The sequence below is a fragment of the Amphibalanus amphitrite genome, unplaced genomic scaffold, assembly GCF_019059575.1.
Source record: "Amphibalanus amphitrite isolate SeventyFive unplaced genomic scaffold, NRLGWU_Aamphi_draft 001568F_arrow, whole genome shotgun sequence".
Classification (NCBI taxonomy): Eukaryota; Metazoa; Arthropoda; class Thecostraca; order Balanomorpha; family Balanidae; genus Amphibalanus; species Amphibalanus amphitrite.
In genome coordinates, this window is record NW_024883061.1 from 60,465 (window position 1) to 81,563 (window position 21,099).

Consider the following 21,099-nt stretch of genomic DNA (forward strand, 5'->3'; position numbering starts at 1 on the left):
CGTACGGTCTCCTTACGGTCCGGCAGCCGACAGAGGAGTCAGTCAAATGGGTGACACGGTATCATGTGCCGTTCGTGGTCCATGGACAGATTCCATCCAATCAACGCACTCTTTTTTTCAATGCGACGAGCGGTCCTACGTTCGTACAGTTCTATGTCTTTCGTTCCTGCAGCACAGCATTCGGCAAGGAAGTAAAGGTTTGTAACTGCATACGACATTCAAAAAGACAGACCAAATGTTAGCGAGTGTCATACCTAAGTATAAGGTATGTGCCGTTTATTACACCAGCTAACGAACAGCGAGACAAATGAAGCAATGGGCCTTAGCATTGAACTGCGGTGCCTCTCACACAAATAACTCAACTGTTACTTATCGGATTCTTGACTGATGTGAGCGTTAATCAAATCCAGGAAATGGAGGCACGTGTCCAAACTCGGGCAGTCAAGCGGCAGCAGTGGATTCCTCCATTCGCAAATCGCCGTAAATCACCGGGACGAATACGTAACGGGAAGATGAGCGGTCCCGGACGACAACAGAAAACGATGAGCTCTATATATAGCCGATGAATAACATATTAAATTACGATTCAACTTCTAAATTATACTGAACTTGCCAAAAAGGCATCAAATAAACAACAAACACCCATCAATCACGACAAATCATGAATCAACCAATGCTCTGTTGCCCGAGACATTGTGAAAGCTCATTAAGATATGTACCCTGTTTTGAGAATTGATACAACTCATTACAAATCACAGCCAGGAATAACTCATACCGTCAAAAAAGCAATATGGCAAGAAAGTCGGCAGCTAAGCTCACACGACTAATAACCAAATATCACAAAGCAGGCGAATATGCATGCCAATACTTCAAACAGAAATTGATAACTAACTAACGCTCTCATAAATTTGTAACACAAAAATTACTTAACACGTCAAAACTCATTAGCGCTCTTGCGCTCACACCATAAAATTTGCGCCGAAAGTCATATAATCGATGTCAGCCCGTCTTTTTTACGGCGTCACATCTATGAATGTATGTAGTGTTCCTACCTACACCCACTATCTGGCTACACATAGCACGTATGTAGAGGGTGGCGGCCGGCCAGGGCTCACTGCACCCTAGAGCCGAGCCGGCGCCACTTTGGCACAGACCAGTAGCCGTCCACATAGGCTGGGCACATAGACCAGTAGCCATCCACATTCCACATAGGCTGGAGATAGGCAGCGGTGTCAGAACCTGAGCAATCACATGGTGAACAAACTCAACTCAGGGGTAGCAACTGAAAGCCTGTTAGCCTACGACAAAGATTACACCAAGACTTTGGTGCTCAGGACAGTAATGAACGTTGTAGCACAACAACACATTAAGCTGCAGTGAAGCTAGAGCCTATCTGTCAGGTAGACAGACATTTACATTCAGCTCAGAGACATGAACCTCTGCACGAATATCACTCTGATAAATAGTCAAATGTCTTCAGTCGCTCCTTCCAGTTCCATTTAGCGTCTTTCAGACCACTGCTTGCCTCGGCAGCTTGGCACCCTGTCCCTTACTGTATCACTTTTGGACTGATCTAATCAGTCTGCTCAGTTCTGGCCCTGTCCGGTTCGGCAATATGACAGGACGCTCATCGGCCACTGACTAGAAGACCAGACTATTGTGGCGATTTCATCACTGCTCTCTCGATAACCCCGTCCCCACCAACACAGTCCTACACCCAGCACTCTCGTTTCCTTTCGCACGCTCACTCCCAGAAGCGTCTTCACAGCCCCTCCTCCTCGACTTCCTGTTCGATCTTCACCTCGCACTCTATCCGCCCTACCTTCACATCCTCGAGCACCCCGGGCTGGCGTCCGCGCCCCGCGGGGTAGCCGTCCGTGGTGTACCTCATGTGCCTCTGGCTCCGGTGTCGCGCAAACCAGCGCACGCTCTTGTACACCTGGCCACAGTCGGACTCGGGACACTGGAACGGACCGCTGTCCCGGTGACACTTCTCGTAGTGCTGTATGAACTTGGCCGCCCGGCGAAACTCGGTGTCGCACTCCAGACACCAGACAGACGGGAGGCGCGTGTGAAACCGCTGTACGTGGTAGGCCGCCGAGCGCTCAGAAACGAAACGCTTACCGCACTCCGAGCACGAGAAGCGCTTGCCGACCACGTGCTGACGCACCATGTGACGTTGAAGGCAGCGATGGGACTTGAAACGCTTGCCACACTCGCACTTGAAGGTCTTCTCTTCATTGTGGGTATGCATGTGCTTGGTCAGGTAGTGGGAGAACTTAAAGAGCTTGTTGCACTTTTCGCACTTAAAGGTGGGTTTTTTGGTGTGAGTGAGCATATGGGTCGCGAGGTAATATTTTGCCTTGAAAGCCTTATCCGGGCAGATGGAGCACTTGAATGGACGCTGGGCCGAGTGCACCAGTTTGTGTCTCAGCATGGCCATCTGGTCGAAAAAGGTCTGGTTGCACAGGTCACACTTAATCGGCCGCTCACCGACGTGCACTCGACGCACGTGCACACGCATTACGCCCGGTTTCGTGAACGTACGGTCGCAGTGCGGACATTCGTGGCCCTTCTCCTTGCTGTGCTTATTCTTGACGTGCGTGCGCAGACTGGAGCCTTCGCGCGCCGCGAACTGGCAGCCCTCCACGTCGCACTTGTACGGCCGGTCGCCCGTGTGAATGCGCTCGTGGGCCTGCAGCGAGAACTGCGAACGGAACGACTTGTCGCAGAAACGGCACTGCTGCGGCTTCTCGCCCGTGTGGGTCATGTGATGCAGCCGCATGTTCGCGGCGAACTTGAACCCCTTGGCGCACACCGGACACTTGTGAGGACGCGCCTTGCTGTGAGCCTGGTAGACGTGGCGCGCCAAGTACTTGCTGGTGGCGAAGGACTTGCCGCACAGCCGACACTCGTAGTCCTTCACGCCCGAGTGCAGGCTGATGTGCGTCCGAAAGTAGCAGAGCTCTCCGTACAGCACCTTGCGGCAAACGGGACAGCGGCGGCCGGCACCGCTCTCGTGGTCGGACATGTGCTCTTCGAACGCGTCAGCCGAGGGCAGCGTCACCCGGCAGCGGGCGCAGCGCCACCGCGACGGGCCACCGCTGGCCGCGAGAGGCCCGTCACCCGCCGTGTCACTGCGGACCGTACGGGGCCTGCCACGCCGTCTAGCACCCATCGGGCCGCCACCGGCAGCTGGGAGTCTGTCGTCCGCCGTATCACTGCGGACCGTACGGGGCCTGCCGCGCCGTCTGCCGCCGGCCGCGGAGGGCCCGTCGTCCGCCGTATCACTGCGGACCGTACGGGGCCTGCCACGCCGCTTGCCGCCGGCCGCAGAGGGCCCGTCACCCGCCAGACCACTGCGGACCGTGCGGGGCCTGCCGCGCCGTCTGCCGCCAGTCGCACCCTCCGGTCCGGCGGTACCGGAGTGAGACGGTCGCGCATCATCGGCGTCCAACTGCGGCACGTCCTCCGAGGTCGGCAGCAGCGGGCCGCAGCCGAGGTCGGGCGCCGTTTCAGTCTTGATGAACAGGCAGGGGGAGTCGACCCCGGCCGGCGTGACCGAGCCCACGGCGGCCAGCACCAGCCGCAGGTCATCGGGGTCGTCCGGCTCGCTCAGAGGCTCCTCCTTCACCTCCAGCTTCGGAAAGACGTTCAGATCCTCCGCTGGGCTCAGGGCACTGCCAACAGTCTCCTCTGACCTCAGGACAGGATCCGGGTCCTCCTCCGGCCGCTGAGCAGCATCTGGATCCTCTGACCGCTGGCGCCGACGCCGCGGCATCGTGCTCTCTTGCCCAGCTGAGAAACATGGGGAGTGAAACACCATCTAATCCACTGACTGTCAGGTAAGTACCTACTGGATCTTCACTTGGATTCTAACATCCTTTATTGCATCTGTACAAGTGGGTAACACAATATCTATGATCAGCAGACAGTAGCACACTGAAGAGTGAAGCTCCCTCACATAACTTACAGAGCAAAGCTGAGCATCAATGTTATGGAATGTTACCAAGTTGAAACAAATTATATGCATTGGTTTATTATTTGACCCCCTCCCCCCACAAAAAGTTAATAGTTCCAGCAAATTACCAGAAAACAGCAATATCCCAGGTTAGGAAAACCTGTGACAATTTGAAAACTAGGCTGAAGGCTCCAGTATGACCAATATAAAATGTATTTTCACAGACCTTATAAGTTATAACAGTTTGCTTATGCACAGGTTCTTCTTACAACCCTGGAGTAAAGAAACCTTACTGAAAATATCATCAAATAGGTACCTAGCAATGGCTTCCCAAATGATGTCAGTGGGACAGGCATACTGGGGTCAAATGTTCATGTGAACCAAATGTGGAGCTGGTGCCCTTGGTGGTGGTGCGAAATGGACCTGTAGACGGCGGGCTGTTAGAAAATATAGGGAGATATTTGAAGCATGTGTTGCACCAACCTTATACCTACAGAAGACCTGCAAGTTGCATATCATGACAACCTAGTGGAAGTAGTGAAAATGGAAATATCTTATTTGAAGAGATGCAAAGATGAAAGAAGGAACCAAATGATAAATGCATAGGACCCTTTATTATTTGTATAGAGGTAAAAAAAGTGAAGCCAAGCTATCATGATGATGTTAAACAATCATCAGAAATAATTAGCAGGATAATGATTAAATGAAACGACAAAAACTTACCATTCATCTCTAAATCTGCCCAGGGGCTCAAATAAGATGTAAGGAATTTGTAAAATGTGGTAAAATGAGTAACTGAATAATTATTCAACCAATTTTCAAGGAAAAACAAAAATGTTAACATCAAATCATGCCTTCATGCAATCAACAACACAATAATACAAGCACCACATCCTGATTCACAAATTCTATCTTTTAACTTGTCATGACTTGTCCTTGATATTTCAATTTGACACCACATTTGACACACACATTATTTGACACCATATTTGCACCATATTTGACACAACGTACAGGTGCCAATTCAACTAAACGAAAATAAGCTCTGCATTGCGGTACCTGTCGTCGCCGAACGCCTTGCTCAATACAAAAATGATAATTTTGCTCACAGTATATCCCAAGTGACTCTTTAGTGCCCAAGAAACTGAAAGCCTTTCCATTAAAAAAAATTGACATCAGTGACACTGAACCGACTGAACGGCTTGCAAGAATGGGTCGCACCGGACCGACGTAATCACTTACCAGTCAATGGTTCAATGAACACAGGTTCTCAACCGAGACTGTAGAACTGTCTCGATCAATAAGAAGAGAACGGCGGGATCAGAATGACGATGATATGCAATGATAGTGGTGGTCAAGGTGGTGGCATGAATAATGAAAAACGTTAGCTCCAGATGTCGTTGCAGGCCGCGATAGATGTCGCTGCAGTCGACCTCCGATCGTACACTGCTCTGTTTGCTCGGTTTGCTCACACTCAGTTGGCTCTCCGCAATGTGTTCAATTTCAGTTTTCACATTTAGGCTAGGGTATCTGATTTATCAATAGATAAACAAATCAGCTAATTAGTGAAGCGGCCGTGACTTAGCAAAATGCCGATCGCCCCGGCCCCCGTACTGTCCATCTGCCCTTCCGTCCAGCACGCTGATTGGCTACGGACCTTCGCCACCAAAGTCCAAAACCAAACTGTCAGCGCGACTGTGAACTGATTTATTTACCACATGACCCATTAAAACAACGTCCCGGCCCGGGGCCGAGAGGTCAGCCGGCGGACCCGTCCGATGAAGTAACAACTGAGCGTCGCCCGGGGCGCGGCAGACGCCCGACGGGCGCCGATTTCGGGCGAGACGGGCGGCGAGGAATGTGGCCGACCAGACGGCCGACTAGAGGAGAGAGGGAGGGGGTCGGACGACAGTCAAACACCGGGATTTGCCAGTCCGCGCCACTGGCAGAGACATCTGACGGCGCCGCCGAGAAGCACAGGTTCACATCGCACACCGAGGGGGCGGTCACATCGGGAGCCAATCAAGCGGCCGCTAGCACGCCAACAAACAAACGACCTACACCGCCACACTGACGCTCACGCCACCGACACTAACCAAGGAAGCGTTATAATCTATTGGAATAACATAAAAATATATGCGCGTTTATGCACGTCCGCGGCTATGTCATTTACCGTTCGCTGTTACAGATACATGCGATTAAATCACATTGGGTCGAGGGTGCGCATCGCTCGTCGGTCCGTGCGGGCTCTGCCGCCGGGCCGGTCCGCCCCGCAGGAGGCGCGGCCGACCGCCGGGCGCGTGGGTAAGCGCGCTACGCTGTGTGAGTCCTGTGTGTGTCTATGCGTGTATATCACATATGACAAAGTTCGCCCGACGCTGGCACCTCTCATATGGTCCTGTCGGACCGACGCTGCCTGAAAGGTCAGCAGTCACCCGGGACCCGCTGGGAGCCCGTCGACGGCCCTCTGGGAGGCCGCAGAGCCCATAGGGCGCCGGCCGGTGACCCCGGCACACCCCACCCCCACACTAAAGCACTCCGGGGTGTGTGTGTATGTGTGTGTGCCCCGCCGGTCCGCGGGGTCCCGCCGTGCCTGACCGAGCAGTGCGGCGCGGCTAGCACGAGCAGTTCTCCTTGGCTGTGGACGCCTGGGCGGTGAGCGTGGTGGCGCGGCCGCCCTGCTGGCTCGGCTTGTGCTGCACGCCCGACTCGGCCGCGTTCAGGTCCAGACTGCCGTCCTGGATGTTCTGGTAGATCTTCTTGGCCGTCTCCAGAAACGCCTCCTCGACGTTGTTACCGCTGACGGGGGACGGCAGGCGAACGGTTACTTGGAGGATAACGGGCATGCCGTACTTCATACACGTCGATTCAACGACGAACCGAAACAGTAGCGGCGGAACACCTTCAATTGAGGGGGGGGGGGGCACTGCCGACTTTTGGTCCCATTCTTTCCATGCAACGCCCATAGGGCTAATGTTAAAATGGCAAAATCAAGGGGGACACGGTGCCCCCCCCCCCCCGTCCGCCGCCTATGAACCGAAAGCCCATCAAACCATTTATCAGTTCTATTCTACTGGCATATCGTTACTCACGTTTTGGCGCTAGCTTCGACAAACATGAGTCCATTCTCGTCAGCGAACTGCTGGGCCTCTTCGAACGTGACGTCCCGCTGGGCCTCCAGGTCACACTTGTTCCCTATCAGAAATATCACCTGGGAAACATAGCACAGGTCCTCCAGGTCACACCTGTTCCCTATCAGGGATATCATCTCGAATGAAACGAGCTTTTAAGCATTGGTCTCAATCATGGTAAGCACGGAGAATGAGACCCTATCATTATCTATGTAAACAAACGAGCAAAAACATGGTAGGCAAACCAGCGATAACAGATAAGTTCCGAGTAGGATATCAATTCATCTAATTAAGAAAAAGTGGGAAATAATCATTGTACATCCACCTGGATGTACAATGATTATTTCCCACTTTTTCTTCCATGACAATGGAAGAAAAAGTGTCACAAGTGACAATGTTGATGTTGACATCAACATCAACAATTTGGTGGGCAATTCCATGACAGATCACCTAGGCATGTTCACCATGACCTCTCCGATTTTGCTCAAATTTGGCATGCAAGTTGACCTATGGGCACTACTACGTCCCAGTGAATTTTTAGTCTCTAGGTCACAGGGGTCATGAGATATGGATCATGCAAATTTTAAGGTTTCCCGGAATATTGAAATATAAAGTATTTTTTATCTCTGCAACGGTTCACCGTATCAAAAAAAGTTATATATGAAATAATAAGCGCACAGGCTGTTGCGTCTAGCAAAAATGTGAACGAAACCTCAGGGTCATTTTTTGACCAATTTGACCTTGTGACCTTTTCTTGACCCTGTGACCTTTCAGATTTCTCCTATTTTAAAAATTCTGATTTTTTCTTTCACAGATGTCTTATCCATGCTCTTAATAGTGGTATGTGATTTGGTTGGTATATCGGACCTGTTGACCTCAAACTGAGGTCAACAATGTGGTCATGACCTGACATGAAAATGACATCTGCCGAGAACGTCATGAATCATAGGCAATATGGGTGTCATATGAAAGCTTACTTCACGGAGAATACATTGGTGGTGTTTTTGAGTAGGTATGGGCCGGGTCAAGGTCACATTAGGTCAGTGACCTAACACAGCATTGTGTTCTTTGAAGGTGGCGTATTTTATTTGTTTGGTAAGTCCAGTGATCAGCATGCAATAAAAAGGAAACAAAACGTCATAAAACGTCTTTTTTATTCAAAAAGCAGAGATAAAATGCACACATACCCATATAAACACACTCGCAAAAACACACATTCATACACCTTGTTCGAGGAAGTTCTTTCAAACAAACCCCAGTGACACACGCGCTGTGAAGAACGAGTCTCAGAAGACTCGGACAGCTTGAAGGCTGCTATGGTATTGGAGTCGAGCAGTACAAAGCGGTGAAACGTCCTGGTACCCTTCACCATGCGGGCACTTGTGAAACGTTCTTTCATTTTTGTCTTCGTTTCTGCTATTTGCGTTGCGGGAGCTGACGCGGGAGCTGAAGCGGCATTTCAGGCAGTGGTTATTCCCCACATTTGAAATGAATGCCCAAGACTAAAAAATACACTACTTTTCTGACGGAGCAGCGTCCCAGTACAAGAACAATACAATTTTGCAAATATATGTCATCATGCCGAGGATTTCGGTGTTCAATGGGAGTGGATTTTTTGCCACCTCGCATGGCAAAAGCGCATGCGATGGTATTGGTAATACTGTGAGGACCACCTTACCGATAAAATGCATTTCTTCTTCGTTTCGGCAACGCAAATAGCAGGAACGAAGACGAAAATGAAAGAGAACGGTTCACAAGTGCCCGCACGGTGAAGGGTAGGTAGTAGGTACCAGGACGTTTCACCGCTTTGTACCGCTCGACTCCCACACCATAGCAGCCTTCAAGCTCTCCGAGTCTTCTGAGACTCGTTCTTCACACCGCGTGTGTTACTGAGGTTTGTTTGAAAGATCTTCCTCGAACAAGGTGTATGTATGTGTGTGTGTGTTTGTGCGAGTGTGTGTATATGGGTGAATGCATTTTATCTGTACTTTTTGAATAAAGACAGACGGTGTTTTATGACGTTTTGTTTCCTTTTTATTGCGTGCTGATCACTGGGCTTACCAAACAAATAAAATACGCCACCTTCAAAGAACACAATGCTGTGTTAGGTCACTGACCTAATGTGACCTTGACCCGGCCCATACCTACTCAAAAACACCACCAATGTATTCTTCGGGAAGTAAGCTTTCATATGACACCCATATTGCCTATGATTCTCGACGTTCTCGGCAGATGTCATTTTCATGTCAGGTCATGACCACATTGTTGACCTCAGTTTGAGGTCAACGGGTCCGATATACCAACCAAATCACATACCACTATTAAGAGCATGGATAAGACATCTCTGATAGAAAAAATCAGAATTTTTAAAATAGGACAAATTTGAAAGGTCACGGGGTCAAGAAAAGGTCACGAGGTCAAAGGGTCAAAAAATGACCCTGGGGTTTCGTTCACACTTTTGCTAGACGCACCAGCCTTTGCGCTTCTTATTTCATATATAACTTTTTTTGATCCGGTGAACCGTTGCAGAGATAAAAAATACTTTATATTTCAATGTTCCGGAAAATCTAAAAATTTGCATGACCCATATCTCATGACCCCTGTGACCTAGAGACTAAAAATTTACTGGGACGAAGTAGTGCCCATAGGTCAACTTATATGCCAAATTTGAGCAAAATCGGAGAGGTCATGGTGAACAATTGGAAAAAAATTAGGTGATTTGTCGTGGAATTGCCACTTGGGAAAAACACGTTAAAATAAATAAACGGCCACACAATGAGCGCCGGGTGCCCTTTGGAAGCCTTCAGTGCAGCGAAAACTGGTCTGTCGCAAACAACGGTCATAAAATCATCAAACCAAACACAGTTCAGAAAGTTCCCTTTTCCAAAAGACGAAATAGCAGTTATCATCCCCAATTCCGCCAATACACCGCTCAGAGGGAACGGCCCACACGCATTTGTAGGTGTTGCCCACAGCCCGCCCCGAGCGCCGGTGGCCGTCTGCCGCCGACGGTATGCCCGTCCCAGGTGTGGCGACCTTGGCCTGCGAGCGTCTGTACAAAGTGGCGCGTCATCCCCGCGCCCGGCCGGCCACTGGGGCCGGCAGTGACGGGAAAGGGACGACCGGCCGGCCACACTGAGGCCCACAGTGACGGGAGATGAGCCGACCAACCGCCACTCCGCCCGGAGAGACACCGCCAGACACGGCACCACTGCGCTCAAAGTGAACACGAGAGGAGCATGGCGGGTACCCGGCAATGACAAACGAAAATGATTACTGTTTACAATGGACAGTGGAGCGAAAGCAGCGACGCGATCGGCGTTTATGCGCGGTGCTACTCAGGGGTGCTCTGACACGAGCCGCTCATCGATAAGATAACGATTAACGAGTGTGATGCTACGACTTACGTCCGCCTCATAGTTAAACGTGAGTCATCGAAACACAAAGAGACACATGCTGTGCGGGAAACATAATGCAAGAGCATGGTTTCCGATTGTTCGATTCAGGATTTTTACAACATGTTAGACTGGTTTCAATTCTGACTTAGTATCATTTTGAAACGGAAGGTTTCAACTTTCAACGTTCGACTTTAATTAAGCATTGTGAATCTATTCTATAGCAATCAAATCGGTGCAACGTTGAGTCCAGTTCGTTTCAGGGGCATATAATATCGGTCCGACACCTCTCAGCACACGGGCCCCACACCACCAGCACTGCCGACGACACTGGCCGCAGTTGGGACAGCTCCGGCCCGGACGCCCGCATTACAGCGGGCCTGCATGGCTTCCGAGTCCGTTACGGACCCGATTTGCCACTGTCCACTGGCAATCAAACCACTGAGCTTGCGAGACCTCTCTCCTAGTACTGAAATTTCAGGTTGTCTGCGTTGTTGCCGTATAAGTGGCAAAAATAAATCGCCCTTTAGCTCATAAGTGGTCTCACAAGCTCACTAATCCTGACGGAGTTGTCGATACCGTGATGGGGTTGTTTCGTTACCGTTACCGTTGCCATGTCGTTACCGTGTTCGGGTTGGTGAGGTTGTGTTTCGTTACCGTTGCCATGTTGTTACCGTATTCGGGTTGGTGAGGCTGTCGTTACCGTATTCGGGTTGGTGAGGTTGTCGTTACCGTGTTGGGATTGGTGAGGTTGTCGTTGCTATGTGAGGTTGTTGTTACTATGTTATATTGTCGTTACCGTGTTGGGGTTGGTGAGGTTGTCGTTACCGTGTTCGGGTTGGTGAGGGTGTCGTTACCGTATTGGGGTTGGTGAGGGCGTCGTTAGTCGTTACCGTGTTCGGGTTGGTGAGGTTGCGCGCGTCCGTCAGCCAGCTGCTCAGGTGGTTGTACGTCGAACGACGGGTGATGTCGTACACCATCAGAGCGCCGGCCGCCCCCCGGTAGTACGACCTGTACGACACAGATACGACAGGGTCACAGACAGTGAGCAGTGTGAGCGGATGACCGAGGGAGTCGTGGATGACCGGGTGAGTCGTCCCACATGCACCGACCAGGAGGTTGAGTCATCACATACTGACCTACCAGTGTGCCTGAACGCAACGAGCTTCTTCCTAAATTACATCCGCGAACGCTCACAGACAATGTAGCGTCCTTTGTTAAGACTTATGTGCATTTTTCCATGACGCAATAGTCTGGATTTGTGCGAATAGTGCCCCTGTGTCCACCATTAATATCCAATCATGTATTCGAGGACAGGTTTGCGTTGCATCCTTAGCATCGACAGCTGCGTCAGCCCGCGGGGAGCCCCCTGCTTACAGGTGACGCTGTGCCGTGAACCGTCACCAGTAGGGCTTCACTGACAGTGGACACAGGAAACAAACAGGGATTCACAGGTTGATTCTCTTACGGGTACGCTGGCATTAGGGTCTGGTAGGAAAACAGCATATCGCTGTAGTTCCCTTTTTCAAACATACAGAAAGATACTCTTATTAAGACTTACGAATACATGCCACGAGATGATAGTAAATATCGACCAGGAGCAATTATCCCGAAAATAATCAAACATATCCTGTGATTCTCACATTCCGGGAAGATATCAAATGATTATTCCATGGTTCAGAAAATGCCCACTCATTCTAGTATACCTAATCCAGTTTATTTTGGACATGCCCGCCCGCTCTGTAAAACCAGTTAATACCACCCACCACAGCCAGAAGCCCAGACTGAGTTGTTCGTGTGTATTGGTCGACGGAGAGAACCGCAAGCCCCCCCCCCCTCCTCCCCCTCCCCAGCCCAGAGTCCGTACCATCCCCTCCCCGGTTCCACAGTTGACTCAGGACACACACTCGTTACCAGCTGTCAATCCTGCCCCCCCCCCCTGTCCCGCCCGCCCGGCTTCCCGCCCCGCCACAGTGCTCTCCGGGAGGGGAGGAAGTTTACAATGTGAAATACGACCCACACTCAGGAATGACCATGTCGAGTCCCTATAAAAGTACGATGGGTAGTCGTCGGAAGATAAACAGGGTAGGATGATTGGAGCCGAATGGAGTGCGGTAATGAACCTATGGCGAGCGATCAGTTACCTACCTACAGAACCAAAGGCGATTTCTGCCGCTCAGCCAGACTGCGGTGTAAAGCTCACCGATTCATTCAAACATTGTGGTAGACTGTGACTGAATCCGAAACGACTAGTATTTTGTACGACTTAACATAAAACCAATACTGATAACAGGCGTAAATGGGTGGGAGCAGTCAAGTTGTATTTCCATTACGGAAACATTCATGGCAATGCTACGTTAAAGGGACCCTCCCACCTTCAAAAAAGTTTATGAATTGGCATGAAAGTGATGTCGCTCGGTTCAGAAAGAGCGGAAACGAATATCTACCAAATTTCACCGAAAAATATTCACCGGTTTTCAAGATATTAGACTTTTACTTTTGTTTACTTTTTTAGGATCTCCGCTGTTTCTAGCGACTTTATTTTAGAAGTGCGGCGTTTGCGGCAGATGTTGCGCGCAAATAGCATATACCACCGCGTGCTACAAAACGTTTTAGTCAAACATTTAAAAATCGTTAGATATTTGCGCTGACGTCGCACATTCAGAGGGGTATTCCTAAGCATTAGCCCCTCTGAATCAAAATGCTGCAATTTTGAAATTCAATATTTCCGATTTAAGGCATTTCTCGATGTTGTGAGTGCCGAAACCGGTAATTGTGAGCCAGGGACCCCATTTTGGCTATCTCAACTCAAATCTAATGTTAAGGTGGGAGGGTCCCTTTAACTCAGCTAATCCGTGTTTTGCCAACAACAAAGAGACTGGGAAAATCAGTCAATGTCTTGTCAATGTCGACGAGTAAGTAAGATCATCTGCCTTTATCGCAAAGATATGATAACGATAATGCTATATTTACAATTCAACGACCGTACGACGCAAGGTGAGCCACTGTCCTTGCAGCTTGCTACTGCTGAAAGTGGTACTCACGGCCGCCACTAAGGACTTGATGGCGAGCCGCCGCGGCGCTCTGCGCACCCTCGGCCGTGACTCGAGCGAATACCGCGATCTGAACCGATCTGTCCGGTCCGCCATCCGCCGCGACACGCGCCTGGCCATAGAGTCCCGTATCAGGGAGCAGGGACCCCACACCGTGTGGCGCAACATTCGGAGTGTTGTTGCTGGCCGGAAGCGAGATGTCACCTCACCACAGCTATCACCGAGCGCGCTGAATGAGTATTTCGTGTCTGTCGGGCCGAGGGTGGCGGCGGAGGTGGCCGGTGCGGCCGAGCACGCGGCGGACCTGCCCTGCCGCCTGCCGCGTGTGGGGGCCTGCGGCTTCTCGGTCTCTCCCATCGACCTCGACACGCTGACGATCGCGCTGTACAGCATGAGGAACTCGCCTGCGTGCGGATCTGATGGTTTGTGTGCTCGTGCTCTGAAGGCTGGCTTCCCCGCCGTCGGCTATGTCATCCTACATATCATTAACGCATGTCTCACCCAATCCGACTACCCTCCAACCTGGAAACATTCGCTCATTCACCCCATCTTCAAGACCGGCGACCCATCCGATCCTTCCAACTTCCGTCCTATTTCCATCATCCCCACCATCGCCAAACTAGTAGAGCGCGTTGTCCAGCGGCAGCTTTACCATTACCTATCCTCCAACCACCTCCTATCCCCCAGCCAGCACGGTTTCCGTCCGCGCCATTCGACGGAAACCGCGCTGGCTACCGTAACCGACCAAATCCTCACAGCTGCCGACGGCGGGGAGATCACCCTCTTATGTCTTATTGACCTGAGCAAGTGTTTTGATATTATCGACCATGACATTTTACTTCGGAAACTCGAGCTGCACGGTGTGGATGTTCAGTGGTTTAAAGCTTACCTGACCGGCCATACCCAGAGTGTGTCACTCAGAGACCACACTGGAGCTGCCAGCGTCTCCCCGCCGATGCCGAACTCGATGGGGGTTTTCCAGGGGTCTGCCCTGGGCCCCCTCTTGTTTACCGTGTTTGCAAATGACATGTCACTGTTCGCTGCGGGTGCAAGTGTCGTGCAGTACGCTGACGACACCCAGGTGATTGTCTCTGGCAAAAAGAACGAACTTTCGGCTGTTATTCATAGCATGAAAAACTCATTGACTGCTTTGGATCAGTGGTTCTGCGCAAACGCCCTTAAAGTAAACGCAAACAAAACACAGCTCATCACTCTCGGAACAGGTCAAAATTTGCGCGGCCTTCCAGACATCAAAATTGCCTTCCGCAACACTGACCTCGTACCTTGCCGCGAGGTAAAAAAATCTTGGCGTTATTTTCGACCAAAAATTATCATGGGACAGTCACGTGGGTGTCGTCGCCAGGCGATGCAGCGGTACTCTTGTCGCGCTGTCACATGTCCGTCACGTCCTGCCTGTCGGTGTCATCAAGACACTTGTAGCCGCCTTGGTTCTCTCGCAGGTCACATACTGCCTTTCCGTCTACGGCAACGGCACTAAGAAAAACATTGACAGAATTCAAAAGATACTGAACTTTGCTGCACGAGTCATTTTTGGTAAGAGAAAATTTGATCATGTTAGTGACCTGCGCGGGAAACTTGGCTGGCTGCCCGCTCAGCACATGGCCGACCACCGTACACTGTGTCTGGCGCACAAGGTGATTGCTGGTGGCGAGCCCGAGTCACTGGCGGCTGCATTCGTGTGCAACGGTGACCGGCGGTCCCGGCGCACGAGGCAGGACGGGCAGCTCTACGTGCCGAGGTCCAACACCGAGACCGGCAAGAGACGCTTTTGCTCGAGGGCACCTGCCCTCTACAACCGGCTGTCGAGTGACCTGACACCGCTTAGCCAGCAGCGTTTTTCACGTACCGTGAAGAGACGCCTGCTGGATCTCCACCGAACGTGACCGTTCCGACAGCCGTGGCCGCCACAGCACAGGGGTAGCCCTGTGTACCGTGTATGAGTGCGTGTGTGTGTGTGTGTGTGTGTGTGTGTGTGTGTGTGTGTGTGTGTGTGTGTGTGTGTGTGTGTGTGTGTTTTTTTTTTTTATCCATGACAGCGACCATGTTTGACTCGGAGCTTAATAGCCACACTTTGAGTGGACCGCTCTACGATGGCAAATACAAATACAAATAGTACTTTTGCTCTCCCGCCCACAGACACAAACTCATAACCCCAACGGCATCGGGCAGACGAAGACATACCTTGTAGATGTACCGACGACGTGGCCTCGTGTGACCCACCAATGAGCTTGTGATCCCACTATCTAACACATCAACGGCTTTGTGACATCACAACGTAACTTAGCAATGATCTAGTGACCTCCATTACACGTCACTGACCTTGTTAGCTGTAACCCCACAATAAAGCCCGAAACTGACCTTGTGGCCCCAATATCCCACCCTCACTGATCCCACTACATATATCGACGCATTTTTCCGTAGCCCATATCTGTTCTCCGGTAAATTTCCGGGAAGAACGAAAGATCCCTTTAAAAAAGTGCCCAATCATCCGATCCTGATCAAACGTGTGTGCACTGTGCTCGTAAGGTTGTTCTGGTATTACTTGATCTGCCAAGACAGACAAACTTGAAAAAATCGAGTGACTGTGCCATTTTTAATGTTTCTATCCAACCCGTCGGAAATTCACGGGAGAGAAGTCACCTGCGGGGTTTGGAAAAAAACGTCGATATCACGTCCCCCACTGACCTTATGACCCCACCATAAGACCCGCCACTGACCTTATAACCCCATTATGTCACCCCCCACTGACCTTATAACCCCACTATGTGACTCCCGCCACTGACCTTGTGACCCCACCATATAACCCGCCACTGACCTTGTGACGATACATCACCCACCACTGACCTTGTGAGTTGTGACCCACTCCATCAACCCTCCCCCATGACACCTTATGACCCCCCTATATCACCCGCCACTGACCTTATAACCCCATTATGTCACCCCCCACTGACCTTTTAACCCCACTATGTGACCCCCGCCACTGACCTTGTGACCCCACCATATAGCCCGCCACTGACCTTGTGACGGCCCGGAAGCGCTCCTGACCGGCCGTGTCCCAGATTTGCAGTTTGATCTTCTGTCCACTGACCTCGATGATGCGGGTTCCGAACTCCACGCCGATGGTGTGCGGACAGTCGGCCATAACTGGTCAGAGCGACGGGCGGATGGGCAGAGTCAGAGCGACGGGCGTACTCCGTGGGGGAGGGCGGAGATGATCTTTGTGCGCGCAGATATACATGCCTGCATGTTTGTTGGTTGAGTCTCGATGCAATGTTGTGTAATAGATACACGAATGATGGCACTGACCAACTTCTCGTTTTTATGATAATCACAATGTTTAGCACGCTGTATACATTACATACTAAATGCCTATTCGAGTTACAATTGAAACACTTGCTGAGCACAAACTGAAATATTCACTTGCAGCACAAAAGCAGGCATTCCATCACAGAGCCACCAAGTGACTTACATTTCTTTTCCGTGAATTGATGAAGCAGACAGGATTTTCCCACACCCATGTCGCCTATGATGATATATTTAAAGATGTAGGAGTAGTTGTATGGGCCTGCCGCCATGGTGGAGTTGATTTTACAAAACTGAAATCAGAGAGCATGTCAGCATCAGAAACAATAAGCTGAGAGAAGTGCAATGTTTATGAATTGGCTGCATTTAACCAATGTTGAAAAATGTCTGGCAAGTGTTTTTATACTGCAACTTACTTATTTTAAAGATGGGCAGCCCTTTGTGTATGGGCAGTCAGTTAGTATGGAATATGAACTTCAGCTCCAAAGGATGAAACTGGGAGTCACAGGATTGAATTGTGGATACCAAGCTGCCAGTAAAAACAACTGTGCGGCTAATGGCTACAGCAAGCATTTATAAATTCCTGGAGTGAGGTCATTTTACATGGCTTGATCACCCCAACCTGAGCTTAGGTGGTCTGGCCCCCTGGAGCTATAATTTTTACAATATTGATATAGATAATGGATGCCAAGCTATGGCAGCAGCATAAGTTTTTTTCAAACTTGAAATGCTTTGATCCTGGGGATGCTTCCACCATACAATAAATTAAAAATGAAAACCCACTACAAACAGAAAATCATGCAAAATAAAATATCATTAGCTATTACTTATATGATATGAATAATTATATTGTTTTCTGACAAAACTTCCAAAATAAAGTTGTTTGCCATCCAAAAGTTCCACTATTTGTAGCACTGGTGACAGGTCTAAACCAAAACTGCTTAGGTAAAGCTGGTGACTAGGACTCTGTGTTCACATTCATCTCTCCAAGGTGTTACCAACAGCATCCCAAAATTGTATTTTGGCTTGCTTGTCAGAGGAAAATATCTCACTGGAAAGGGATGAGAGTGGAAATTGGCAGTTAGATAAGACCAAAAAGTGGGAAAGGATCCATAACAAAAAATAATGCAAGGCTGATAATTGGTATAATGATTGTAGGAAGTAAAACTAAAAACAACCATCCATGCAAATGTTTTTTCTTGGTAAAATTGGGAATGGAAAATGGGCTATTGAAAATTGGTACAGGTGGGTGTGAAAGTGTCAAATGATTTTCATTTGGATGTCATTTGTCACCCAAATAAAAAATTGGAACATTGGTCACTGGATCAAGGGCCCAATCTTACCAATGCCGTAAATAGGATTTGGCAGCACTGGCCGGATTTTACAGCACTGATATCAAAGATATCTTTTTTATTCACATTCAGCTAATCTTGCCCAGTAATTTTGATAGTGTGAATGATTATGAATGTGAATGAATGAATAAAAGAGTGTGGAATAGTTCTAAATGTTACCAAATGCAGTGAACAAGAAATTCATGGCATTTGGTAAGATTGGGTCCAGGTATACCTACTCGCCATAGCAGTAGGCGGAACTATGGTCATGAGTACCCAAATATAGGAACGTTCCCATTTTTGGGAACGGAGTTCCCAAATATGGGAACGGGCGTTCCCATTTATGAGAACGGAAGGCAATTTTTCGGCCGTTCGCCCACTAAAACTCAAAAGTGCATCACGTCCCAAAAAAGTGCACGCTGATTTAAGTATCTACTAAATTTCCATAAAGTTATCTTTAATCTGACCGTGGAACAAGGAAATTGACCGTGGAATGATATTTTTAATGATTTTTTAAAAATGACAGAATGGTGGAAATATGGGTTATACGACATTTAACATGCAATTTTAAGGAAAATGAAGCATTTTTTACATTTTGAGGTCAAGTATAATAATTTTCGCCTGAGGGGTGTTCACGGGCACCGCACACTGCTGCGTGCGCTGTGTGCGGTGCGTCCAGCAGGCGTGGGGGTAGGGGATGGGTAGGCGGCTCTGACGTCACGGCTGCGTGCGGTGGACGGTCCGCTGTGGCCAGTCCCGACCGGCCACAGCGATCGCTGTGTGCGGTGACGGAAGGCTGACGTAGGGACGCAGTGGGCGGAGCTTGGAGGCTGTGTGCGGTCCGACCGCACACAGGGCCCGTGAACAGCCCTCTGGTTATGAAGTTTCATTCTAGCGACACCAGATGCTGACATATGCAAGCGAACACGCGGACAGTCCCGAGGTAATATTGTTGACTTTTGGTCTCGGGGCGATCGACCGCGTGGAACGTCAGTGATTTTACCGAACTACTGTTGTAAACTCAGTTTCAGTGGTTTAAAATCATTCAGCTGTATTTTATCAGCCCTGAAAGACATATTTTATTTGGATGCTAGCTGTTTAGCGTTGTTTTATAAGCAGCGTCATGAGCGTGGTTTTTGTCTTCGGCGTTTCTAAGCATGATCGTTTGGTGGGAATTTCTCTGATATAGGTCGCTCTGTGTGGCTTATTTATAATTTTTATGCTGATTTCGATCATTCCTCGTGCCCATCCTACCAGGCCTTTTGCCACTTACACTCATTAAGAAAGGAAAAAACTAGATTTTCATTGGGACTAGGTGTTTTGAGGGTGTAACATATTCAGCGTTCCCATTTTTGGATACTTCTTGTGCTCGTCAACTCTCGGTGATTAGCAGACAGGTGCTTGACATGTCTCCACCCTCGGCGCGGACGGTGGATATAGGTATGGAAGACCTTGTTGAACATTGCTGAGCGTTGTGGATTACGTAATCCTGCAGAGGGGGGCGTGCCCGCTGCGAGATCGACGGGAATAAAAGCGCAGAAGACCGGGCGAAACATGCAACGGTCTTGCCGGAAAGGTCATCTGATGATTGTTGCGTTAACAATAATTTGCGGCGTTGGACGTGATGCTTGTTAATGAAAAGAGCCCCTGAAAGGCGTCGGTGAAATCGTTCCCAATTTTGGGTACGCCGTTCCCATAATAAGGAACGCTTGCAGCGCCAGTGTACGAGAGCGTTCCCAAATTTGGGCTCGCGGCCCGGGTGATGGACTGCTTTAGAAATAGGGGAACGATTTGAAACTACGATGGGCCTTACAATATCAAACTCTTTCCCAACAATATTGAGACAACTATCAGGCGGTTCACGATCGTTTTATATTTTTTGGACGTCATTTAACGGTTCTTTTTCTTGTTTTAAATAATGCCTACATGGCGTTCCCATATTTGGGTTTATCGTTCCCAAACATGGGAACGAAAATGCGCTCCCGAAAATGGGTACGCTTGACCATAGTTCCGCCTACTGATAGGTGTGTGTTGGTGTGTATGGGTGCTAGTACTTCAGGTGTGCTGTTTGAAATAGACATAGAAGGGCTACTGAGTGATCTTCATATCAGCATTCAGGACACACCACATCCAATATTGTGAACTATTGTTGCCCATTGGTGGAAGGGTGCGGAACACGGCATGACCATGCACTTGACCAATGACAGGTGAGAATCCATGTATGAAGTACCTAGTAACTAGTAACAGGTTGGAAGTACTGAAGTCAGCATCATGCTTATCACATATGACCACTGGAGAGCCCTTAGGTCTTAACTCTAAAGGGAATGGACACATGCTTTCATAGTAATTACCTGTCAGAATCAATGAAGACGTGAAACACAAACACGCAATTCAAGGTGGGCTGAAATTCAAGCTATTATCTGGCATACACGAATGTGCTAGGCTAATAATGCTAGAAGCCAACTTGCTAGTAACCCCACCAACACGACACTCCCCAAAACACAATCAGAGGATTGAGTGGATTGAGATTGCAATGTATGCGATCCGCGAATTGGGGGGATTGCGAATTACGATTGCTTTTTCGTCCCTGTGTGCAGTGACGACTCCTTCCTTTTGCATCTCTCTAGCTTTCGTCAGCTGTTGTTGACAAAATCTGGTACAAAAAATATTTTTGACGTTATTCATGCCTTTCGATGGACGATAGTACCAGAACAAAGATTCGAAACACATATTTGATGATGATGATGACAAATAGTAGAGTACATTTTGAAAAAAAAGCGAAAATGTCGAATGAAATATTTTTTGCGAAAGCATTGGCGAAAGCAAAGCAAAATATGCGTCGTGAATGTCGTCGTTATGGAACCACCCTTTTTAGAACAAGCATTTTAGAAACTAACGATGGTC

General features: G+C 49.3%; 2 protein-coding genes across 10 annotated transcripts; both read right to left on the reverse strand.

Annotated features, from left to right (window-relative positions):
* Window positions 1-236: 236 nt before the first annotated feature.
* LOC122373897 (zinc finger protein 2 homolog) lies at window positions 237-5,343 on the reverse strand. Of its 4 annotated transcripts, none has more exons than XM_043352343.1 (2): window positions 5,204-5,343; window positions 237-3,798 (listed from the first exon to the last, which is right to left on the reverse strand). In XM_043352343.1, exon 2 carries the CDS (start codon window positions 3,779-3,781, stop codon window positions 1,763-1,765), a length of 2,019 nt encoding a protein of 672 aa, XP_043208278.1. In that variant the 5' UTR covers window positions 3,782-3,798; window positions 5,204-5,343; the 3' UTR covers window positions 237-1,762. The 4 variants fall into 4 exon arrangements, with proteins under 4 accessions (XP_043208278.1, XP_043208277.1, XP_043208281.1 ...); XM_043352342.1 differs by lacking the exon at window positions 5,204-5,343 and adding an exon at window positions 4,685-4,966; XM_043352346.1 differs by lacking the exon at window positions 5,204-5,343 and adding an exon at window positions 5,021-5,173 and having other exon boundaries at window positions 243-3,798.
* Window positions 5,344-5,652: 309 nt separating this feature from the next.
* LOC122373894 (ras-related protein Rab-14) lies at window positions 5,653-21,027 on the reverse strand. 6 transcript variants are annotated; one of them, XM_043352336.1, is made up of 6 exons: window positions 20,959-21,027; window positions 17,031-17,157; window positions 16,579-16,705; window positions 11,381-11,498; window positions 7,054-7,172; window positions 5,653-6,760 (listed from the first exon to the last, which is right to left on the reverse strand). In XM_043352336.1, the coding sequence occupies exons 1-6, from the start codon at window positions 21,007-21,009 to the stop codon at window positions 6,577-6,579; spliced, it is 726 nt and encodes a 241-aa protein (XP_043208271.1). In that variant the 5' UTR covers window positions 21,010-21,027; the 3' UTR covers window positions 5,653-6,576. The 6 variants fall into 6 exon arrangements, with proteins under 6 accessions (XP_043208271.1, XP_043208270.1, XP_043208274.1 ...); XM_043352335.1 differs by having other exon boundaries at window positions 20,767-21,013; XM_043352339.1 differs by lacking the exon at window positions 20,959-21,027 and adding an exon at window positions 20,547-20,848.
* Between the last annotated feature and the right edge of the window lie 72 nt (window positions 21,028-21,099).

What these genes read in the sequence shown, in the direction of transcription:
- LOC122373897 (XM_043352342.1), bottom strand. Translation starts at nt 4,805, where the DNA reads ATGTTAACATTTTTGTTTTTCCTTGAAAATTGGTTGAATAATTATTCA. An exon ending in GGCAGATTTAGAGATGAATG is followed by an intron (nt 3,799 to 4,684) that starts GTAAGTTTTTGT and finishes CATGTTTCTCAG; the next exon opens with CTGGGCAAGAGAGCACGATG.
- LOC122373894 (XM_043352335.1), bottom strand. Translation starts at nt 21,009, where the DNA reads ATGCTTTCGCAAAAAATATTTCATTCGACATTTTCGCTTTTTTTTCAA. An exon ending in ACCTCACCAACCCGAACACG is followed by an intron (nt 7,173 to 11,380) that starts GTAACGACTAAC and finishes TATGTTTCCCAG; the next exon opens with GTGATATTTCTGATAGGGAA. An exon ending in GTCGAAGCTAGCGCCAAAAC is followed by an intron (nt 6,761 to 7,053) that starts GTGAGTAACGAT and finishes GTCCCCCGTCAG; the next exon opens with CGGTAACAACGTCGAGGAGG.